This window comes from Pelodiscus sinensis, chromosome 24 (genome assembly GCF_049634645.1).
Source record: "Pelodiscus sinensis isolate JC-2024 chromosome 24, ASM4963464v1, whole genome shotgun sequence".
NCBI classification, from domain to species: domain Eukaryota; kingdom Metazoa; phylum Chordata; order Testudines; family Trionychidae; genus Pelodiscus; species Pelodiscus sinensis.
Window position 1 is genome coordinate 9139169 of NC_134734.1, and position 22543 is coordinate 9161711.

Genomic DNA, 22543 nt, shown 5'->3' on the forward strand with positions numbered 1-22543 from the left:
TGGGGGGTGACTGATGCTTCTAAACAGCCATCACTAGGAACCAGAGGCTTTGTCTGTGTACCTATGGCTTTTACCGGAAGAGGCAATGCAAATGAAGCGCTGAGCGCAAGAACAAGCAGTGTGGTCATGGCTGTTTTGCACAAAAAACCCTATGCCTCCCTAAACTCAGAATCCTAGCTGTAACCAGTCAGGAGGAGTCAAGAAAAAATCAAATTTAATTCAGTTTGAACAATGTCCCTGTGCCCCATTCCCCCAAGCCAGGCCATCCCCGCCCTGTGAGTATATGGGAGGTGAGGCCTCCTTGAGGAGGGAGGAACGGTCCCCTGGTCTGCTCACGGGCTGGGTGGGAGCCAACACTCACTAAGAGAGGACAGGCCACGACATGTTGCACCGATGCTCCACATATAGCCCCCTCCACACCACCTCCACCCGGTCCAGTGACATGCCATGCACCACCATGGCTTCCCTGTACAGACACAGCTCAACCTTCATGCCGAAGACTTGGAAGCGCTCGTCGTGCTGGAACTGCAGCCCAGCGGCCAGCGCCAGGAAACCAAAGTAGACGTCGTCCAGCGGGAAGACGGGGATGCGCTCAGAGGCCGTTGCCAGGGCTGGGATGCTGCCCCTGGGCATGAGGAATCCGCCCCCAGAGGGAAAGTGGGGGTATTTTTTCTGGGGGAACAGCACAGAGGAGATGCCATATTTCCCCCCCCTCATCACGACTGAATGACGCTGAATGTTACCATGGATGAGGGGGGAGGCGTTGGATGTCTGGTGCAGGTAGGTCACCAGGACAGGCGGGTTCACAAACTCATCATCATCTCCTGGAGAAGGAAAGGGATGCTGAAGAGTGTGGAGCAACTGGGGGCTGAATGGACTTCCCAGAGCTAGAGAGGGAACCCAGGAATCCTGGCTCCCAGCCCCCTTCCTCTAGCCCATCAGCCCCCACTCTGCTTCTGGCACTGGGGTGAGAACTCAGGAGTCCAGACTCACCTTTGAAGATGAAGTCGGCCTGCCCGCAGTGCTCGCCCATCCAGTGCAGGAAGCAGCGCTCCTTGAGCGACAGGTTGTGGTGGCTCTCAGTGAAATCCCACAGCACCACGTCCCCAAACTCCTCACTCTCCTGCCCCAGCAGGGCCATGTGCCGGGGATTGGGGGACACTCCTATGAGGAAGACATGTTGCACCCTGTAGTCCCTGAGCAGCCTGGGCTGGGCCCATGTGCGGCGGGCGGTGGCCCGTCTGGCAGTGGCAGCTGGGTGGGATTTTATGGCCAGGAGTAGCAGCCGCTGTCCCAGGGATCCAGAGCAGATACCATCCCCTTGGATCAACTCCCGGCAGCGGTAGCTCTGCAGGTGGGGGAACTCAGCCTGGAAGATGGTGTAGTTCAAGTGGAAGGTGTAAGTCCCGTCGCTGAGCTCCACAGAGCCGGGGTTGGGGCTGACCCATGAGGTCTGTCTCTGCTTAGTCTTCAGGTTGCAGGCTAGCCATAAGATCCCCCCGATGATCAGGATCCGGGTAGCACAGCGCCTCATCTTTGCTCCCCCCGAGGAGCGTCACTGAAAGGGAAACTGAAGCAGCCCAGGGTATGATGAACACCGTCATGCTAGTTCCAGTGATTCTCCCCGAATCAGTCCTGCTCCTAGCAGCATTCAGCTTCAATGGGACTAAAATGTTGCTCGTTCCAATGAACCTGTACCTGGCCTCTTACTCATTTCTGTGCAGTTTGCTTCATCAAGATTGGGGGTGGGAGATCTCAGGAAGGAAACTGCCCCTTCCTGTGTCTTGGCATTCACTGTCCTTATTAGGCAGGGTCTGCTGATTGGGGGCGTTACTGCGGCTAGCTGGCAGCTGTTCTGGGGAGAGGAAATGAGAACTCTACCACTAAGAGAAAGGAGAAACTGGCTAGAGCAGATTGTGCAGCACCTACTGGAGGAGGGTGGTGATATTCATGGCTACAAAACATGGGCCTGGCCAACAGAGAGGTTGGTCCCCACCTACCAACCACGTCCTAGCGTTGGGCTCTCGAGAACATTGTGGCAGAAAGGTGGAAAAAGGGGAGAGAGGAAATGTACTGGAGCTGGGTATAAGGCTACATCTACATTGGCATGATTTTGCGCAAAAGCAGCAGATTTTGTGCAAAAACTTGCTGCCTGTCTACACTGGCAGGGAGTTCTTGCGCAAGAACACTGATGTTCTAATGTGTGAAATCAGGACTTCTTGCGCAAGAACTATGATGCTCCCGCTCAAGAGTGCGGGCGCAAGAGGCCAGTGTAGACAGGCAACATGAATTTCTTGCGCAAGAAAGCCCGATGGTTAAAATGGCCATCGGAGCTTTCTTGCGCAAGAGAGCGTCTACACTGGCACGGATGCTCTTGCACAAAAGCACATCTCTTGCGCAAAGGCACATGCCAGTGTAGATGCTCTCTTGAGCAAATACTTGCATTAAAGAGTATTTGCGCAAAATCTTGCCAATGTAGACACAGCCTAAATGTACCCAGAGCACCAAGGTGTGCCTCTGCCCGTGTGCGGGGGCTCCAAAATCTACCAGTAGATCCTGATCTACTGGTTGGTGACCACCAGTTTAGAGGTTCAGTTTGTAGCAAAGATCCTGCAGAGGAGAGAAGCAGGGCTGAAGACAAAGTGGAGGAATTTCCAGGGTCTTTATATCTTCTGCCACATGAAGGGAAACCCATTGTTCTTGCTATGGAAAATTATAGCAACAAAACAGGATTTGTTGTCACATGGGCAAGTCACCTGTCCAGTCCTAACTCAGGTCTTTGCAGGCAGATCTCATCACTCCCAAGCAGAGCTAAACGTTCAGAGGGAAGCTCATCAGATGTGGATTTGGCCACACTAGGTTGACCAAACCTGTTGGTCTCCCAGTAGCGGGCATTTGAAATACAAGTACAGAGCCAATTCTCACACCATCACATACAAAACAGCTACCTGCACATAAATGGCACAGTCATACCCAGCGAATGATCAGCTTCTCATCAACACCTCACTTGGGCCACTTTGGACGAGATCTGTTGCAAAGATAGAACAGTGGTTGCAAAAGGGATCTATATGTTCATATTCCATTGACATAATGTCACACACACACCCCCAACGCAACACTGATGCGGCTAGGTACAATCCTAGCACCACTGGCTGCATCCCAGGGACGTCCCACTCTTGGTTCTGTATCGCTGCAGCTTCTAACCCAGTGTTAGGAGTAGGAGTGCGGAACAGAAACGGATTAGCAAGGTTATGTTCAACAATGTTGTTGAATCCCTTTACAAAGCCAAGGTAAAACTTGGTTAGACCAATGGTGGATTGAATCGGCTCTTGCAGCACGGTTCCCATATGTCTTATGAGATCTTGCCAAAAGCTAAAGAGAATAATTAATGTATCCATGTGTCACATTACCGAATTGGAGGGAAGCAGCCAGATCGCTGCTGCACCCCTAGGTGGGGGTGTTGGCCCCAGAAATTGGTATAAAAGGGAGCCATGTGGGGTATTGAATGGGAGCTTATTATTTGCTGATCTTATGTACGCTATTTATGTGAGTGTATAATGTCTGTGTGTGTAGGTAGGAATCTGTAATCTGTGTGGAAGTTGAATATTTCTCTGAATGTGGTTAAGCATTGCTGATTAACAGGCTGATTAGCCAGGCCCTGTAGGACAATGGCACTTGATGGGCCAAGGACACACCCAAAGAATGGGGGCTGTCACCTGAGAGCAGCCAGCAGGAAACTTAGAGATTGGCCTCTGACCAGGTGACCTGCTGCATACAAGAAGAGGCCAGGAAGGAGGTATAAAGAGGCCATGTAGTCGATGCCATTGGGTTCTCAGCTCAGCACTTCATCCCAGAGGCAGCACTGCACGGATCGAAGAGCCTGGAAGACCTGTGAACCCATCCTGATGATAGGAGGTGCAACAAGAACTCTTAAACCAGCAACTGTAACATCTCTGCTAAAGCCTGCATCGAGGACTGAGAGATTCGATGCATGTAACGTACTATTCTTTAACAACCTGACTCTCAGGCTTTTCTTTCTTGTGATAATAAACCTTTAGTTTTAGATTCTAAAGGACTGGCCCAGCATGATTTGTGGGTAAGATCCAGAGGGTAAATTGACCAGGGATCTGTGGCTGGTTTCTTGGAACTGGACAGAACTTGTTCGGGGTAGGTGGGATTGGGTGCTAGGACCCCCCACCTGTTTATGAGGCCCGGGGCCATCTGGGGCACGGATATTGCTGAGGTGTCAGAGGGGTTTTGCTCATGAGGCTTCAGGCAGGCTGCTGAAGCGCTCTGTGGGACTGGTTTGTGGCCTGTTTGGAGAGGTCACCAGTCTGACGGCTGTAAGGAGCCCCGGATTTGAGCAATTCGCCCTGAGCGGGCGCCCTCAGCTGTGCCCACACACAGCCCGGTCCATCACACCATGCAAGCTCTGACAAATGTTTGGAATCCAACTAAGATCAAGTCCATGTAGATATTCATGTTCCCCATATTGAAGCAGTCTTGGCATTTAGCCATGACAGCAATGTGGTAGTGTGCCTCACTTTCCCTTTTTTACACAGCACATTACGTCTGTAATACAGTAGGTTTTGGGGGCACCTCTGAGAGGATCAAATCAGGGCAAATTGCTTAGATACAGGGCTGCTTACAGCCTGGGACTAGAGATCCTCTGCTAAAGGGATCAAACCAGTCACAAAAAGCACTTCTGTTTGCCATAGTGGCCAACAAAAAGTCACACAAGCCAGGGCCGGCTTTAGGCCGATTTGCCTGATTCCCCACGCCCTAAACCTGGAAGTGTGCCGGGCACGCTGTGGGAGGGGGAGTCAGCTCATGGGTTTGGCTGGAAGCCTGGACTCTTTAAAGGGGCTGTGAGTTGTTTCTTTGAGTGCTGGGTTTTGGTTTTTTGGTTTTTTGGGTTTTTTTTTGCTCAACCAAAATTTCATTGGAATTGGGCACCGCACGTCCTAAAGCCGGCCCTGACACAAGCAATTACCTTAGACACTCCAGCTTCTGAGCCACCACCAGCACCGCTCCTTGTACAGGTGAGGGGTTCTGAAAACAAATCCAAACAGGTTCTTTCAACCTCACATGACCAGCCACATACCAGGTCAATTTATACCTCAGCTCCTGCTCAAAAGGGCACACAATGCCAATCCTTTACAATCTAAAGGTTTATTAATAAAAAGAAAGAAAGAAAAGGTGGTAAGGAATACAATGGTTAAAGGAATCAAGTTACACCCCAATTTGCAAAGCTCTTGGTGCAGGCTTGTAGCAAGAGATGAAATAATCGGCTGTTTTATAAATCTCTGGAATTATTTGTCCTCTGTTGGGGTGATCACCAGTCCTTCCAGGCTTCAGATCATAGCAGAGATCCTTCAGCGGTGACAGGCAGGACTAAAGACAGAACTGAAAGGAGACAGGGATGAAGACAAAATGGAGGAGCCCTCAGGGTCCTTTTTTATACCCTTGCTCATTGTTTTTACTGTGTGAAAGTGTCTCCAGATGGAGTTTGTCAGCTGAGCAAGTCACCTGTCCATGCGTGACTCAGGCCTTCAGTAGCAGCCATCGCTCACATGCTGGTCTGAACATTTCCTCAGCTGTAGACTGGCACCTATCAAGGCCCATGGTCAGTGAAGTGCTGCTAGTCACTTGTTGATGTAGCCTAGAAGCAAACGTGTGACATACAAGTACAGAGCCAATTCTCATAACTTCAAAAACAAATGTTTCAGAGGGGGAGCCATGTCAGTCTATAATATTAAAATCTTAAAAAAGAACAAAGCATCCTGCAGTACCTTCGGGTACAGCTACACTGCAATGCTATCGTGATTATCCCAAAGTAGCTATCCCATGTCTTCACAGCAAGCCTGTTATTTCAGGCTCGCTATTCCGACGTCCCTGTAACCTTCATTCTGCGAGGCGTAAGGAATGTTTGGAATAGCGCTATATTTCAATATTTGGCGCTGGGTAGACAAATAAGCTACTTCGAAATAGCATTGAGTTACAGTGCAGTGTAGACCCACCCTTAGAGACTAACAAAAAAATACAGGAGGTATCATGAGTGTTCATGGGCACAACCCACTTCTTTGAATGAATAGTCCAAATAAATAGCAGAAAAAGAGGGGATGGGGACAGAAAGGAAAAGATAAAAAAAAGGGGAAAAAATAGTTTATAATAGAGTTTCCATGCTACATGAAGCTGATAGCAAGGGTTCTAAGTACTCTTAAGTACCTGGTGTTTGGCCTTTTATGTCATTAGGATGCGGAATGTAGCACGTAATCCAGTTAAGGTCTTGTTTAAATCTCAATTGTAGGTATCAAAGTTATAAATGAAATTAAGCTCTGCAGCTTCCCTTTCAAGCTGTTTTTTTAAATTGGCTTGTAATAATATGGAAACTTTGAGATCCATTCATGAATGCCCAGGCAAGTTAAAATATTCCAACGGGTTTCTGTGTGTTACCTTTTTGAATATCTGATTTGTGCCCATTAATCCTTTGTCCAATATACATGGCAGAGGGGCATTGCTGGCACTTGATGGAATATATCACATTGGTGGATGTGCAGTTAAATGAGCCTCTGATGTGGTGGTTTATGTGGTTCGGTCCTGTGATGATGTCACTTGTATACTTGTGTGGCTAGAGCTGGCACTGGAGTTGATGCAGGGGTGGGTTCCTGGACGAGTATGATGGAGGTGTGCTGTGTGGCTGCTGGAAAGAATTTGTTTGAGATTATTAAGTATTCTTTTCCCATTTTTCCCTTCTTTTCCTTTCCCTCCCCATCCCCTCTCTTTCTCTGTTATTTAAGCTCCATTCATCTGAAGAAGTGGGCTGTGCCCACGGAAGCTCATGGTACCATCTCCATGTTTTGTTAGACAGTCTCTAAGGTGCAGCAGGACTATTTGTTTAAGTTTTTTTCAAATGCAAATATGGATCGTGCATATGAATAGTCACGGCCGGCTCTAGGACCAGCAAACCAAGCACGTGCTTGGGGCGGCACATTTCCAGGGGCGGCAGTCCGGCCAGCCTTACCGCCCAACGCGGGCCTGCCTGTGGCTGCCCAAGGCAGAGCGAGCAGCCGGGCTTGCAGCAATTCAGATTAGCGGGGCCCCCGGGTGTTGCATGGACAGCTTCGGGGGAGGGCGGCCCCATCCCGCTCCCCTCTGCAGCCCCCGCACTGTCTGCCCGGGCGCATGGTGCAACACCTGCTCCGCGGGACGCAGGCTTCATGGGCCAGCTTTTCCCGCACCAAGGCGAGGCCGGGAGCCGGCGTGGGACAGCCCGAGCCAGACCAGGAGCGGGCTGGGCACTCAGCGCTGCCTTGGCCCCGCGCGTCTTCCCAGAGCCGCACACGCAGCACCCGGCTGCACCACACAGAGATGTGCAGCTCTGGCTGGATCCAGCTTAGCTCGGAGGGGCTTCCCCGGCTCGGGCAGAGATTTCCCCGCAGGGACTCGCCGCCATAGGCTCTGCCCGCCCGCCCCTCCCACAGCGCCCCACCCCAGGGTAGGGTCGGGGTTTAAGGGGGGATTGATGCAGGTTGCCGGGGGGGGTCGGGTGGGGCGGGCTGGCCACGCGCAGATTGGCTGGCACGGCGTGCGCGCATGCGGGGGGGGGGCGGGCCTTGCTTGCCCCAGCTCAGAGATTTCAGGGGGGAGGGAGAGAGGTGTCGCTGCCTCGCTCCGGGAGCTGCGCTGCGAAGCCCTGGCCTTGCCCGTTATGTTTCCTGGCTGTGTCCGTGCGCATCCCCAGGGGCACCCATGCCATTTTCACCCCTCCCCCAGGGCACTTCGATATTTCCACGCATGCTGTGGGGTGGGGACCCGAGGGTTTGGTGGGGAGATGGAAAGGAGATGGTTAGTTAGTGTGGGGAGGTGGGAGAGGAGAGCGGACTGGTGGGGGAGGAATCGAGTTTGGCTGGGAGGGAAGAGAGGGTGCAGGGTGGATTAGGCAGGGGAGAGAAGTGGGGGCGGGCTGGGTCCAGTCACTGAGGGGGCGGGTTTGCCTGGGAGGGGAGAGAAGATGGAAACTGGGTTCGGTGAGGGGGTGGGGCGGGATGTGTGTGGAGGGGAGACAGGACGTAGGCTGGGTTTGGCCAGAGAGTGTGGTGGGAGTCAAAGAGCCACAAGGTGAAAATGGTGCTTTCCTCCTCACTGCCTGTCCTGTGGCAGCAGGCCAAGGGGGGGACAAGTGTCCAAAAATGTGTTTGCTTGGGGCGGCAAAAAACCTAGAGCCAGCCCTGTGAATAGTACAAACAGAATCAGCAAATCACCAGCTTTTATAGACACTTTACTCAGCCCACTCTGTACACAATTTGGTGCAAACATAGAACACTCACAAAAGTCACCATTAGCAATAACATCAAATCCAGTGCACAAGTACTTTCACAATCATTTCTGTCATGCCACACATTAGGCTCAATGCCATTGGTGTTCTGGCACTTTAGGGTTAGCCTGTGGCTTCCCTCTGCAAGATTAAGTTTTTTTCCTTCCTCCTTTTCATATAGGGTCAAATCCTGATCTCTCTTGTTTAATAGAATCCATTGGCGGGCTGGGTGTGTCCTTCCTGCTAACAAGAGCCAGAAAGCCTTTCTTCCTGCAGCCAGGTAATTTGCATCCACAGACACTAGCCTGTTTTATCAGTGTTCAGAGTCTTTAACTGTTACCAATTCCAAGGTCTGTTTCTGTTTTAGAAACCATCCATTTTCACTACCATGTTAGTCTCACAGTTCTGTTGTCCTTCCAGTCCCAACCTCTGCTGCCACATGGAATCCGACGTCACTAAGAGACTACAAGACCCGTCCACAGTGTCTGCACGCTCCGCTCCCCAGACTTTCCTCTGATCCCAAGACCCACACTTTCCAGTTCCAGAATCAAACAACACCGTCTTGCCAGCAAGCTGGTCAAACTCATCACAACGCTCTTCAAAGTCCCTACCACTTTCCATGCCATCGGAAACAAGTTTCATTCTGTCAAAGCTCCTCAAAACTGTCCACACTGGGTCTAACCACACTGAAGCCAGTAGATCCGTTTTGAATAGAAAAATTCTGTCTGATAGGGATGGAAACCAGTCTCTCACCAAATAAACTGTTGTTTTCTACAGACAGACATTCATCTTGATCCACCTCCATCAATCACCCCCCTCTCCCCCCACTTTGGTTACAGCAAACAGCCTTCCAAAACCACCACCACCATGAGGATTCTCTTCCTTAGGAGCTTGGGCAATGGGTATCCTAGGCAGGGGCAGGCGCTGCCTTCCCAAACTGCCTCACCTAGCCCCCCCCATTCTCTACCGGAGTCCCCTAGACCCTTCCCCTCAGCCTGCCATTGTGACATCAGAGAATGGGGCAGACAAGTTGGGGGCTGTGCCACCCACCTTCCCAGGACTAGAGCCATTCTGGCTGCCCAGTGCTGGGGCTGGCAGCTTTGGTGCAGGGAGGCCTTGCTGGTTAGGGGTGTGGGTGGTATGGCCCCAGCCCTGTATATTTTGAAATAACACTGCAGCCCAGACTCTCCAGTTCTCCTGTGACACCACCAGCACCACTCCTTACACAGATGAGAGGCTATGAAAACCAGTCTCATCAAATCAAAAAGGGTTTTCTGATCCCAAAGGACCAGTCACATGCCCAGAACAATTTATACCTCAGCTCTTGCCCAAAAATCATGACATTGCCAATAAGTAAGTAAGTAAGAAAGAAAAAAGAATTGCAATTGTTAAAGGAATCAAATACACACACCAATTGCAAAGCTCTTGGCTCAGGCTTATAGCAGAGATGGAAGAAATGATAGGCTTAAGGCAGTGTTTCTTAACCTTTTTTTAATAAAGTACCCCCAGTACTTACAGTTTTCAGACACGCGCATTTTTTTTCTACCACTGCAACACATTTGTTTAAATGACTTAATTGTAGCTGGGCAGGCAGTGAAATTGTTGGGTGTAAAATGTACAAAAATAATAAAGCACTGTCGAACTTAGAACACAAATTCAGTTTTCTCCAAATTTCAGTTGTTTTGAAGTACTCCCCAGACTTCTCTCAAGTACCCCTAAGCAGGCTGGATTAAGTCATTAGGTACGGAAGCCGATTTAAAGGATAGCTTACAAGCTACAGATAATAGTTCAGCAATTTCCCATTTGAGTAAAACCCTTGGATGAATGCCTAAAAATGTCCTAAAAAAATGTGTTGAATAGGATCGGTCCCAGTGCAAGATACCCCTGAGCAACACCATGAGTTATGTTTCTCCATTCTGAAAACTGACACTTTATTCCCACCTTTTGTTTCCTATAATTTATCAAGTTACCAATCCACGAGAGGCCCTTGCCTCTTATCCCATGACAACTTACTTTGCTAAGAGCCTCTGGTGAAGGACCTTGTCAAAGGCTTTCTGGAAATCAAAGTATACTATATCCATCGGCTCCCCCATTGTACACATGCTTGTTGATCCCCTCAGAGCATATTGGTGAGGCATGATTTCCCTTTGCAGAAACCATGTTGAGTTCATCCCAACAAATTATGTTCCTCTGTGTGTCTGACAATTCTGTTCTTTACCATAGTTTCAACTCATTTGCCCGGTTCTGAAGTTAGACTTACTGGTGTATGTGGCAAGTGAGGATTGTGAGGAGTTTATTCCCCTTGTTATGTAGCATGTGATTTCTACTGTCCTGGGATAACCCCATGTGCATGCCTCAGTTTCCCTGGACACTGCACCAATACCTAGAATGGTGATGGGAGTTTTGGTGTGACAGCCTCCCCCATGTACACAATGGCCAATGTTTTTCGTAACCTAAGCGCAAGAGGGGTGTGTGACCAGGTGACTCCTTTGGTCCAGGAAGTAGGACAAAGGCTGGAGACGGGGCTGGTTGCAGGGAGGAGACAGGCTGCTGGTATGTGAGTGAGTCTTGCTGGCTTAGGGTACAGGGAGGGGATCAGGGCCCTGGTTCTGGGCCGCCTCTTCCCAGGATGGACGGTGCTGACTGCTTCTGGGTCCTGTGCTGCCAAGTCTGTTCTACACTGTGTCCCTGTGAACTAATAAACCTTCTGTTCTCCCTGCTGGCTGAGAGTCACATCTATGACGGGCTGCGGATGGGGGTGCAGGGCCCGGTGACTCCCCCACCTCAGTGACAGCCAGTGATTACCAGGCTCACTGTGCATTCACAGAGGCAGAGCATCAGGGCCGTCCTAGGCTAGACCAATAAACTGGTGCCTCTATGCCTGATGGCAGCCAAGGGGAACGATTATTTTTAGAAATGTGATTTTATGATCTTCAGCAACGTCCATAAGCACATTTTAAACTAAGCTCCTGTCGACTTAGTAAACTCACAAACCGACAGTATCTACCTGGGGTGGGAAATGCCTGTTAAATGGCTTCATGGATCTTTCACAGGGTGGATGTTCTGCTAAGAGATCTGGCAGACTCTCTCACTTTTAAGTTAACTAAAACCTCTCTGGCGGAAGCAGAGCCACAGAACAGGGATAGGAAGAGGCAGGTGGATGGACACTAAGGCCCAGTGGTTCCCCACATTTTCAGGTGCTCTAAGCTGCAGCCTATTCTGCGTTTGGTAAGGACGGCCTGTTACCCGCACAAATTTCTCTATCCCTTCTACACTGTAGGGACACACACCTTTCCCCAGTTCTTAGAGCTCAGTGCAACCCTGTTAATTTACACACCCACCCTTACCCAATTCCTAGGGCACAGGGTACAACCTCCTGTGGGTTTTCAGTGGCTAAAGATCTTCAGTGGCTAAAGATCTTTCAGGATCTTTAGCCACTGAAATAGCCTGGTGTGACACTATTTTAATACGAAATAGATGGAATGTGAGTATGTGACTCAGACCTTTCAGCTAATGGCTGCTGCTCTTCAGTCTGGCTGCAGAAGAAGGCTTTGGCTGCCTGAGAGGGGACAGGTCCCATGCCCTATTCCCTGTCCATCTGAGGGAGTCAGTCCCTGCCCTGGGGCCAGAGGGGAGCTGGCACCCTCTCGCAGGCCCCCTGCACCAACCAGTCCCTATGCTGGGGCTGGGTGGGAGCCAACGCGCCCTAAGAGGGGACAGGCCCTGTCACGTTGCACCGATGCTCAACATACAGCCCTCTCCAGACCTCCTCCACCCGGTCCAGTGACACGCCGTGCACCACCAGTGCCTCCCGGTACAGACACAGCTCATCCCGCACACCGTAGACCTTGAACTGCTCATCGTGCCGGAACTGCAGCCCTGCAGCCAGCACCAGGAAACCGAAGTAGACATCATCCAGCGGGAAGACGGGGATACGCTCAGAGGCCATGGTCAGGGCTGCGATGCTGGCTCTGGGCATGAGGAAGCCACCCCCGGAAGGGAAGTGGGGGTAGATGTCCTGGGGGAATAGCACAGAGGAGATGGCATATTTTGTGCTTCTCATCACAGCTGAATGGTAGCGCATGTAGCCGTGGATGAGCGAGGAGGCGTTGGACGTCTGGTGCAGGTAGGTCACCAGGGCAGGGGGGTTCACAAACTCGTCGTCATCCCCTGGAGGAGGGAAAAGAGCAGATGGACTTCTCAGAGCTGAGGAGAGGACCCCGGAGTCCTGGCTCCCAGCCCCCCTGCTTTAACCTATCAGCCCCCTGTAGCCAGATAGAACCCGCCCCCCGACATCCTTGAGAGAGAGAATCCTTGAGAGTGAAACTCTGTCTTCAAAGGCTCCAGGGCCTCCAGAGATGCTGGAATAACAATGGCTCTGGATGCTAGACAGGAACCAGATAACAGCAACAATTGGGCCAGCAGGCGGTCGGGGGCCTTGGACTTTTTATTGTAATTTCTGTCTTGTCCTTTTGTAGTGGCTGTGTTATCTGTTACACAGCAGTAACATTTAACAGCTAAACTTGCCTTGTAACAATAAAATAGCAACTGTTTAAACTTTAACCTGACTTCTCCTGTTGCTGTAACAGAACCAGACACAATAAAAGAATCATAGCTAGTCATAGACATGCTGGCAGTGTCTATACTGGCAAGTTTTTCTGCAAAATCATTTGCTTTTGCGGAAAAACTTGCCAGCTGTCTACACTGGCCGTTTGAATTTCCACAAGAACACTGACGATCTCATGTAAGATCGTCAATGTTCTTGCGGAAATACTGTGCTGCTCCCGTTCGGGAAAACTCCTCTTGCGCAAATGATTCGTGCAAGAGGGCCTGTGTAAACAGCACAGTACTGTTTTCCACAAAAAAGCCCCGATCGCAAAAATGGCAATCGGGGCTTTTTTGTGGAAAACCGCATCTAGATTGGCCACAGACGCTTTTCCGCAAAAAGTGCTTAAAAGCATTTTTGGAAAATCATGCCAGTAGCCATTAAGAGCTGAGCGTTGAGCCATGCCGCCTCCATGGTGCAGACTCTTGGGGCATCCGTCAGCCCCCCTGGCTGCCCGCTGCGAAGGGACTTTTTGTCCTAGAAGTCAAAGACTTGAGTGTAACAAGCTCTCTCTGCTCCATCTTGGGGCACCCGTCAGCCCCCCTGGCTGCCCGCTGCGAAGGGACCCTGTCCTAGCAGTTGAAGACTCAGGTGTGTGATAGGGTTCACGGACCACTCACTACCCTGGCCACCGGCTCACACCCCCCCTTCCTTCCCAGAGCCAGGGAGAGAACTCAGGAGTCCAGGCTCACCTTTGAAGATGAAGTCGGCCTGCCCGCAGTGCTCACCCACCCAGTGCAGGAAGCAGCGCTCCTTGAGCGACAGGTTGTGGTGGCTCTCAGTGAAATCCCACAGCACCACGTCCCCAAACTCCTCACTCTCCTGCCCCAGCAGGGCCATGTGCCGGGGATTGGGGGACACTCCTATGAGGAAGACATGTTGCACCCTGTAGTCCCCGAGCAGCCTGGGCTGGGCCCATGTGCGGCGGGCGGTGGCCCGTCTGGCAGTGGCAGCTGGGTGGGATTTTATGGCCAGGAGTAGCAGCCGCTGTCCCAGGGACCCGGAGCAGATACCATCCCCTTGGATCAACTCCCGGCATCGGTAGCTCTGCAGGTGGGGGAACTCAGCCTGGAAGGCAGCATAATTCAAGTGGAAGGTGTAGGTGCCATCGCTGAGCTCCACTGAGCCGGGGTTGGGGCTGGCCCGTGAGGTCTGTCCCAGTTTGATTCTCATGGCATGGAGTAGCCATAAAACCCCCACAAAGAGCAGGATCCAGATACCCGAGAGTTTCATCTCTGCTGCTTCAGAGTGTGGCTACAAGTGAAGGAAAAGCAAGTGAAAAATATCCAGCAATTCAATAAGGAAACATGTTTATAGGCAGGGCAGGGCAAAGATGAAAAGAGTACTCAGGAGTCCTGTCTCCCAGCCTTCCTGCTCTGACTCACCAGTCCCCACCTCCACAGAACTGGAGAGAGAATCCAGACAATGCAGTCGTATTTGGTTCCTGTCCAGAAAACTGAACAAACTGGAAAGACGGAAGAGTGAAGAGAGAAAAGCAGATTTTGTTTCTGGTGTTGACTTTAGTAAAGTCTGCTGTTCCGGCCACAAGCTGACAGTAGCATTGTAAAATATGGTCCAGGCCTGTGGAGCCAGACTCACCCTGACACCTGAGAGAGATGGGACATGGCAGGGAAGGAAAAGGATTGAAGGCTTTGTGGATGGGACAAATGCTCCCATCCTGGAGGATATTTGTGATGTGCCTGGAGCTGCTGGCAGCCTCACCTGGAGTCCCTTTGCTCAAGCCAGCTCTGGATGGAAATACCAAAGCCCCAATTCCATCATAGCTCAGTCTGGCAGTGGTGGCTTCCCTACGATATGGGCAGAAGAACTTGATCTCTGCTATTCTCTTCACCCATCAGTCCCTGGCACTGATTCTAATCTGTTGATTTCCAGTCTTGCACATTTGCTTGCCAGCTTATAAAGAGGGCAAAGTGCAGGGAGGTACCAACGGTCTGTGCAAAACTCCTGGTCTGCTGGTTATCATGATGCTATTTGCTGGCATGTTTCATTTTTCAGTTGGAAGATATGAACATTGGCTGAACTTCAAATGTCTGCTTTTGGGAGACACTCCCAGAAGGCTGGGCCAGCCTATAGTGAAGGGCCTAGTTGGGTTGAATAGCTCTACTCCAGGGGAAATGGGCCTTGAGAAGCACCAATCCACATCTGAGGAGCCGTTCTGTGGAATTCAGACCAGCATGGGAGCCTGCAAACACCTGAATCATGCATGTACACAGCTTGCCCATGTGACTCCAAATTCCACCCAGCTGCTGTAATTTTCCATAGGAAGAACAATGGGTTTCCTTCCACATGGCAGAAGATATCAAACTCTCTGGAAACTCCTCCATTTTGTCTTCAATCCTGCTTTTCATCCCTGGAAAATCTTTGCTACACACTGATGCACTAAACAAAGGACTAACAACCCAGCCAGCCTGCAGCTGTGCTCCAGGGACATGCCTTAAGCCAATGCTTCTCAACCAGTGGTACGAGTACCCTTAGGGGCAGGGCCAGCTGAAGCCATTCCTGCACCCTGGGCAGTGGGCGTGCAACGCATGTGCAGCTCTGCCCCCAGGTGCAAGACGCACGCACGGCCCCACCCCCCGGCACGCTGCGCACCTTACAGCTGCAATCAGGCACGTAGCAGTTTTCAGACATGCACATTTTTTTTCCTACCATTGCAACACATTTGTTTAAATGACTTAATCGTAGCTGGGCAGGCAGTGAAATTGTTGGGTGTAAAATGTACAAAAATAATAAAGCACTGTCGAACTTAGAACACAAATTCAGTTTTCTCCAAATTTCAGTTGTTTTGAAGCACCCCCCGAGACTTCTCTTGAGTACCTCTAAGCAGGGCCGGATTAAGTGGGGGGCTAGCCGGGTAGCTGCCTGGGGTGCCAACCTATGGGGGCCGTGCACCCAGGTGCGCGGAGCCTGATGGCAGCTCTAAGGAGCGCCACATGGCCAGGTGCAAGGCCCCCAAAGGGCCCGAAGTGGGAGGGACCGGCACCCCGTCTCACACAAAATGCATTTCAAAATAGCACGTCCACACTGAGTGGACGCTGAATCGCATTTAAGGCCGGCTGGAACCAGGTCCAGCAGGGCATCAGGTCAGGAGTTACTTTGTGTTGCTGCTGCCTGAGGCGATCGGAGGCCTGTGCTTAAAGGGACCCCTCTCTGGACAGCCAGTTCTCAGGTTTCCCTGCTTGCTTGCCTACCTCGATGAGGACAGCAACGCATTTTATCTCTGCGTTCTCTGGTTGCCCTCACTCGGGACACCACAGCACTCTGCAACATGGAGCCAGAGCTGCCCCTGGGCACTCTGGTGCTTCTCGTGGACGCATTGCTGTGAGCCTGGCTGCACTTTCTGCAGGCTGCCATCCGGGAGGTCCATTGGAGGGCTGTCAGTATTCAGGAGGCCCTGCGGGAGAGCTTCCACCCTGAGGAGCACTAAGAGCCTCCCTGGTCTGCCCACTGGGGGCTTGTGCCTCATTCCTCCCTCACGTCCTTCCACTTACTCCTCCCTAAACCCCCTTCCTGATGTCAAATAAAATACACGTATTTACATGAACACAAACTCTCTTTACTTAAAAAAACTGGGGGAGGAGGGGAATGAAACTTTGGTGAGACTGGGGAAAGGAGGTAGGAGAGGGGAGGAGAGAGGGTGGGAAAGGGGAGGGGGAAACCTGGGAGGAGGGAGCCGGAAGGGGGAAGCAAGGGGAAGAAGAGGGAGGGGAAGCTCAGGGCTCAGGGTTGGGGGTTTCGCTGGACCAACTTGATTTTCATGCAGACCTGCTCCTGGATTTGCATGTGGCCTTTGGTGTCCAGGCTGGCAGCTATCCTGCCATAGAAGGCTGCATTCCTCCATCTAATGCGGAGATCATGGATGTTGGGGACATCCGCCCCAAACCTGAATAAGGTCCATGATCTCCACCCTGGACGAGGAAGGCGCCCACCTTCTCCGGGCCCTGGCAGGCTCCTGGGAGCTGGCAGACTGCTCCTGGGGAGCAGTGGAGGGCTGGCTGCCAGGGGCTTGCTGGTTCATGTTTTGGGGCCACTGGGTCAGGGGCAGTGACTGCTGGCTCTGGGCTGGCAGGTTTGGAGTTGGCACAGGCACTGTGGCCAGAGTCAACCCCTTTAAGGGCTCCGGGGAGGGAGAGGAGTGTTCTTGGTTGAAGCTGGAGTGGCCACTGGGGCATCCTGGGAAGGTTGGAGGCCCCCTATTTCGATATAAGTGTCTACACAGCACTTATTTGAAAATAGTTTTTTCGAATTCGGCGTTATTCCTCGTGGAATTAAGTTTACTAAATTCGAAATACGCACTCCGCTATTTTTAATTAATTTTGAAATAGCAGTTTGGTTGTGTAGATGCTAGTAAAATTATTTCGAAATAACTACATAAGAACATAAGAACGGCCGTACTGGGTCAGATCAAAGGTCCATCTAGCCCAGTAGCCTGTCTGCCGACAGTGGCCAGCACCAGGTGCCCCAGAGAGGGTGGACCGAAGACAATGATCAAGCGATTTATCTCCTGCCATCTCTCTCCAGCCTCTGACAAACAGAGGCCAAGGACACCATTTTATCCCCTGGCTAATAGCCTTTTATGGTCCTCACTTCCATGAAATTATCTAGCTTCTCTTTAAACTCTATTATAGTCCTAGCCTTCACAGCCTCCTCTGGCAAGGAGTTCCACCGGTTGACTACACACTGTGTGAAGAAGAACTTTCTTTTATTAGTTTTAAACCTGCTACCCATTAATTTCATTTGGTGTCCTCTAGTTCTTCTATTTAGGGAACAAATAAATAACTTTTCTTTATCCGCCCTCTCCATACCACTCATGATTTTATAGACCTCTATCATATCCCCCCTCAGTCTCCTCCTTTCTAAACTGAAAAGTCCCAGTCGCTTTAACCTCTCCTCATATGGGACCCGTTCCAAGCCCCTAATCATTTTAGATTCCCTTTTCTGAACCCTTTCCAAGGCCAAAATATCTTTTTTGAGGTGAGGAGACCACATCTGTACATAGTTTTGCATGCACGCACGCCGTGCCAGCCAATCCGCGCATGGCCAGCCCGCCCTGCCCGACCCCCTCCCCCGGCAACGTGCGTCAATCCCCCCTTAAGCCCCCTCTACTGGGGGGGCGCTGTGGGAGGGGCGGGCGGGCAGAGCCTATAGCGGCGAATCCCTGCGGGGAAATCTCTGCCTGAGCCGGGGAAGCCCCTCCGAGCTAAGCTGGACCCAGCCAGAGCTGTGCATCTCTGTGTGGTGCAGCCGGGTGCTGCGTGTGCGGCTCTGGGAAGACGCGCGGGGCCAAGGCAGCGCTGAGTGCCCAGCCCGCTCCTGGTCTGGCTCGGGCTGTCCCACGCCGGCTCCCGGCCTCGCCTTAGTGTGGGAAAAGCTGGCCCATGAAACCTGCGTCCCGCGGAGCAGGTGTTGCACCATGCGCCCGGGCAGACAGTGCGGGGGCTGCAGAGGGGAGCGGGATGGGGCCGCCCTCACCTGAAGCTGTCCATGCAACACCCGGGGGCCCCGCTAATCCGAATTGCTGCAAGCCCGGCTGCTCGCTCTGCCTTGGGCAGCCACAGGCAGGTTGGGCGGTAAGGCTGGCCGGAATGCTGCCCCTGGAAATGTGCCGCCCCAAGCACGTGCTTGGTTTGCTGGTCCTAGAGCCGGCCGTGACTATTCATATGCACGATCCATATTTGCATTTGAAAAAAACTTAAACAAATAGTCCTGCTGCACCTTAGAGACTGTCTAACAAAACATGGAGATGGTACCATGAGCTTCCGTGGGCACAGCCCACTTCTTCAGATGAATGGAGCTTAAATAACAGAGAAAGAGAGGGGATGGGGAGGGAAAGGAAAAGAAGGGAAAAATGGGAAAAGAATAGTTAATAATCTCAAACAAATTCTTTCCAGCAGCCACACAGCACACCTCCATCATACTCGTCCAGGAACCCACCCCTGCATCAACTCCAGTGCCAGCTCTAGCCACACAAGTATACAAGTGACATCATCACAGGACCGAACCACATAAACCACCACATCAGAGGCTCATTTAACTGCACACCCACCAATGTGATATATTCCATCAAGTGCCAGCAATGCCCCTCTGCCATGTATATTGGACAAAGGATTAATGGGCACAAATCAGATATTTAAAAAAGTAACACACACAGAAACCCGCTGGAATATTTTAACTTGCCTGGGCATTCATGAATGGATCTCAAAGTTTCCATATTATTACAAGCCAATTTAAAAAAACAGCTTGAAAGGGAAGCTGCAGAGCTTAATTTCATTTATAACTTTGATACCTACAATTGAGATTTAAACAAGACCTTAACTGGATTACGTGCTACATTTCGCATCCTAATGACATAAAAGGCCAAACACCAGGTACTTAAGAGTACTTAGAACCCTTGCTATCAGCTTCATGTAGCATGGAAACTCTATTATAAACTATTTTTTCCCCTTTTTTTTATCTTTTCCTTTCTGTCCCCATCCCCTCTTTTTCTGCTATTTATTTGGACTATTCATTCAAAGAAGTGGGTTGTGCCCATGAACACTCATGATACCTCCTGTATTTTTTGTTAGTCTCTAAGGGTGGGTCTACACTGCACTGTAACTCGATGCTATTTCGAAGTAGCTTATTTGTCTACCCAGCGCCAAATATTGAAATATAGCGCTATTCCAAACATTCCTTACGCCTCGTAGAATGAGGGTTACAGGGACGTCGGAATAGCGAGCCTGAAATAACAGGCTTGCTGTGAAGACATGGGATAGCTACTTTGGGATAATCACGATAGCATTGCAGTGTAGCTGTACCCTAAGGTACTGCAGGATGCTTTGTTATTTTTTAAGATTTTAATATTATAGACTGACATGGCTCCCCCTCTGAAACATTTGTTTTTGAAGTTATGAGAATTGGCTCTGTACTTGTATGTCACACGTTTGCTTCTAGGCTACATCAACAAGTGACTAGCAGCACTTCACTGACCATGGGCCTTGATAGGTGCCAGTCTACAGCTGAGGAAATGTTCAGACCAGCATGTGAGCGATGGCTGCTACTGAAGGCCTGAGTCACGCATGGACAGGTGACTTGCTCAGCTGACAAACTCCATCTGGAGACACTTTCACACAGTGAAAACAATGAGCAAGGGTATAAAAAAGGACCCTGAGGGCTCCTCCATTTTGTCTTCATCCCTGTCTCCTTTCAGTTCTGTCTTTAGTCCTGCCTGTCACCGCTGAAGGATCTCTGCTATGATCTGAAGCCTGGAAGGACTGGTGACCACCCCAACAGAGGACAAATAATTCCAGAGATTTATAAAACAGCCGATTATTTCATCTCTTGCTACAAGCCTGCACCAAGAGCTTTGCAAATTGGGGTGTAACTTGATTCCTTTAACCATTGTATTCCTTACCACCTTTTCTTTCTTTCTTTTTATTAATAAACCTTTAGATTGTAAAGGATTGGCATTGTGTGCCCTTTTGAGCAGGAGCTGAGGTATAAATTGACCTGGTATGTGGCTGGTCATGTGAGGTTGAAAGAACCTGTTTGGATTTGTTTTCAGAACCCCTCACCTGTACAAGGAGCGGTGCTGGTGGTGGCTTAGAAGCTGGAGTGTCTAAGGTAATTGCTTGTGTCAGGGCCGGCTTTAGGAAGTGCAGGGCCCAATTCGAACCAAATTTTGGTTGAACAAAAAAACCCCCAAAACCAAAAAACAACAACCCTGCTCACAGAGAAACAACTCACAGCCCCTTTAAAGAGTCCAGCCTTCCAGCCAAACCCATGAGCCAACTCCCCCTCCCACAGTGTGCCCGGCACACTTCCAGGTTTAGGGTGTAGCCAGACAGAACCCCCCCATCTCATCCATATTATTTGCCTCTCTGAGGTTCCTGAAGTATACAGGACAGAGAAGGAGCAATAAAATCAGCATAGTCTATGCTGGCTCATCTGATCCTGAGAAGCTGAAAACATAGATATGAGGAGAGAACGATTAAGGCAATAAGCTGGCCTCGAGGCTGCGAGAAGTGCCCAGCTGGCACCCATGTTGATACGAACACACAGCCGCCCCGGGGAGAGGAATCTCCCACTGAGAAAAGAATCTCCAGTACTTCCAATTTAATTCTCTCAACTCTCTCTTACAAGTGTAAATTAAGTTCACAACTCCCTTGTAAGAACTGGTCTCACAAAAGGCAGACCAGCACTATTTGGCATCACAGATAAGAAAGAAAAATACGTGACCCCATGGGTATAAAGATGGGTACAGCAGCACACTCACTTTGAGTGTCAATCTACCCTCTACCTGCTGGTCGGGTTAGGTGTTTTACCACCCGAGGTTCCACGGGGTTCCACCTCGTATTTTTGTCTTTCCTAGGAATTGAGGAACCACCCCTGGCCTGACACGCTGGAGTCGAGAGGCACAGAAGGGGGTAAAAATTGTACCTGGATGTGGTCCTCTGTCTTAAGTGTACACAGACTTAGAGCTCTTTAAAGATTAAGCTGTTACTTGGTACTATTATTTCTGTTTTCCTATCTTTATCTTCGTTGTAACCATTTTTAAGATCTATATTTTGCTAGCAGTTAAGAAATAGAACAATAGCCATTGCAACCATATGATTTATAAGTTAGTCTTTAAAGTGCTACATTGTCCTGCATTTTGCCTCAATAAACCTGTAACTGTTTAAGCTTTTACCTGACTCTTTCAGTTGCTGTAACAGAACCAGGCACAATTTAAAAGAATTTCAGCTGGTCTTAAGGGACAGATATAGGGAGAGCTTGGGCGTTTAGATTTGTGTCACTCCCAAGTGGCAGATCCTTTGGGGCACTTCTCAGCCTCCCCCAGGCTGCCCGCTGCGAAGGAATCACGGATTCTAGCAGCTAAAATCTGACGTGTAATAAGCTCTCCCTGTAAACTTATTGGGGCACCTGTCAGCCTCCTCCAGGTTGCCCACTGCAAGGGACCCCGTGTTGCATAAATTGCTGGTTTCGTCCCCTTGGAGGCTAGTCTGATTTACCCCAAGAAGAGAGTCACACTTTCTGTCTGGGTCCAACTCAAGTTTATTGGTTGCAACCAAGGTACGGCTAAGGAACTCAATGTTCAAAGCAGAGCCGACCCCCAACATCTCATAGGCAGGGGTTTTTATAAGGTTAACATCCTTCCTGGTTTAGGTGCCTTAACATGATAGGTTACTTCATTTTTGACATTTAGCATTCCTATAGGTCAGGTTAATTTTCCAAATGAGGTTAAATACAGTGCCTACTTGCTGACTTTGCGGTTACAGCTGTGTTACATTCATTCACTTTTGCTGAACAATGGGCGAGCCATACTTCCCTTTTCCCTTTCCTGCTTGAGCCGGTCACAAGTTTAAAGGATGTGGAATCTATCCATATCTCCACTTAACAGAAGACTGGTTTCACTTCCCCTCGTCTCCTTATTATAAGTTATTACCTGTGACAGGCCTTGACCTTTGTCATGTCTTACTCCTATACAAATAGCAAATATATCTAAGCATTAGCAATGTATGTATATTGTACGTGCCCCTCATAGGGGAATCAATGGCTCCGGGGGATTTGACTTCCCTTTTACACATCACCCGGCCTCAGCAGTTGAAGTCTCGGGTGTA

The 22543-nt window shown here is 50.3% G+C and overlaps 2 protein-coding genes across 2 annotated transcripts; both read right to left on the reverse strand.

The window, feature by feature from the left end:
• Positions 1-25: 25 nt before the first annotated feature.
• LOC102444557 (acetylgalactosaminyl-O-glycosyl-glycoprotein beta-1,3-N-acetylglucosaminyltransferase-like) lies at positions 26-2081 on the reverse strand. The gene is made up of 2 exons (XM_006132648.4): positions 994-2081; positions 26-824 (listed from the first exon to the last, which is right to left on the reverse strand). The coding sequence occupies exons 1-2, from the start codon at positions 1532-1534 to the stop codon at positions 361-363; spliced, it is 1005 nt and encodes a 334-aa protein (XP_006132710.2). The 5' UTR covers positions 1535-2081; the 3' UTR covers positions 26-360.
• A 7767-nt stretch (positions 2082-9848) lies between these two features.
• Positions 9849-15592, reverse strand: LOC102450449 (acetylgalactosaminyl-O-glycosyl-glycoprotein beta-1,3-N-acetylglucosaminyltransferase-like). The gene is made up of 2 exons (XM_075907931.1): positions 13616-15592; positions 9849-12487 (listed from the first exon to the last, which is right to left on the reverse strand). Exons 1-2 carry the CDS (start codon positions 14154-14156, stop codon positions 12024-12026), a joined length of 1005 nt encoding a protein of 334 aa, XP_075764046.1. The 5' UTR covers positions 14157-15592; the 3' UTR covers positions 9849-12023.
• Between the last annotated feature and the right edge of the window lie 6951 nt (positions 15593-22543).

Coding starts and splice junctions, on each gene's coding strand:
- LOC102444557 (XM_006132648.4), bottom strand. CDS start 1,534: ATGAGGCGCTGTGCTACCCGGATCCTGATCATCGGGGGGATCTTATGG. Junction 825..993: donor GGCCGACTTCATCTTCAAAG/GTGAGTCTGGAC, acceptor TTCCTTCTCCAG/GAGATGATGATGAGTTTGTG.
- LOC102450449 (XM_075907931.1), bottom strand. CDS start 14,156: ATGAAACTCTCGGGTATCTGGATCCTGCTCTTTGTGGGGGTTTTATGG. Junction 12,488..13,615: donor GGCCGACTTCATCTTCAAAG/GTGAGCCTGGAC, acceptor TCCCTCCTCCAG/GGGATGACGACGAGTTTGTG.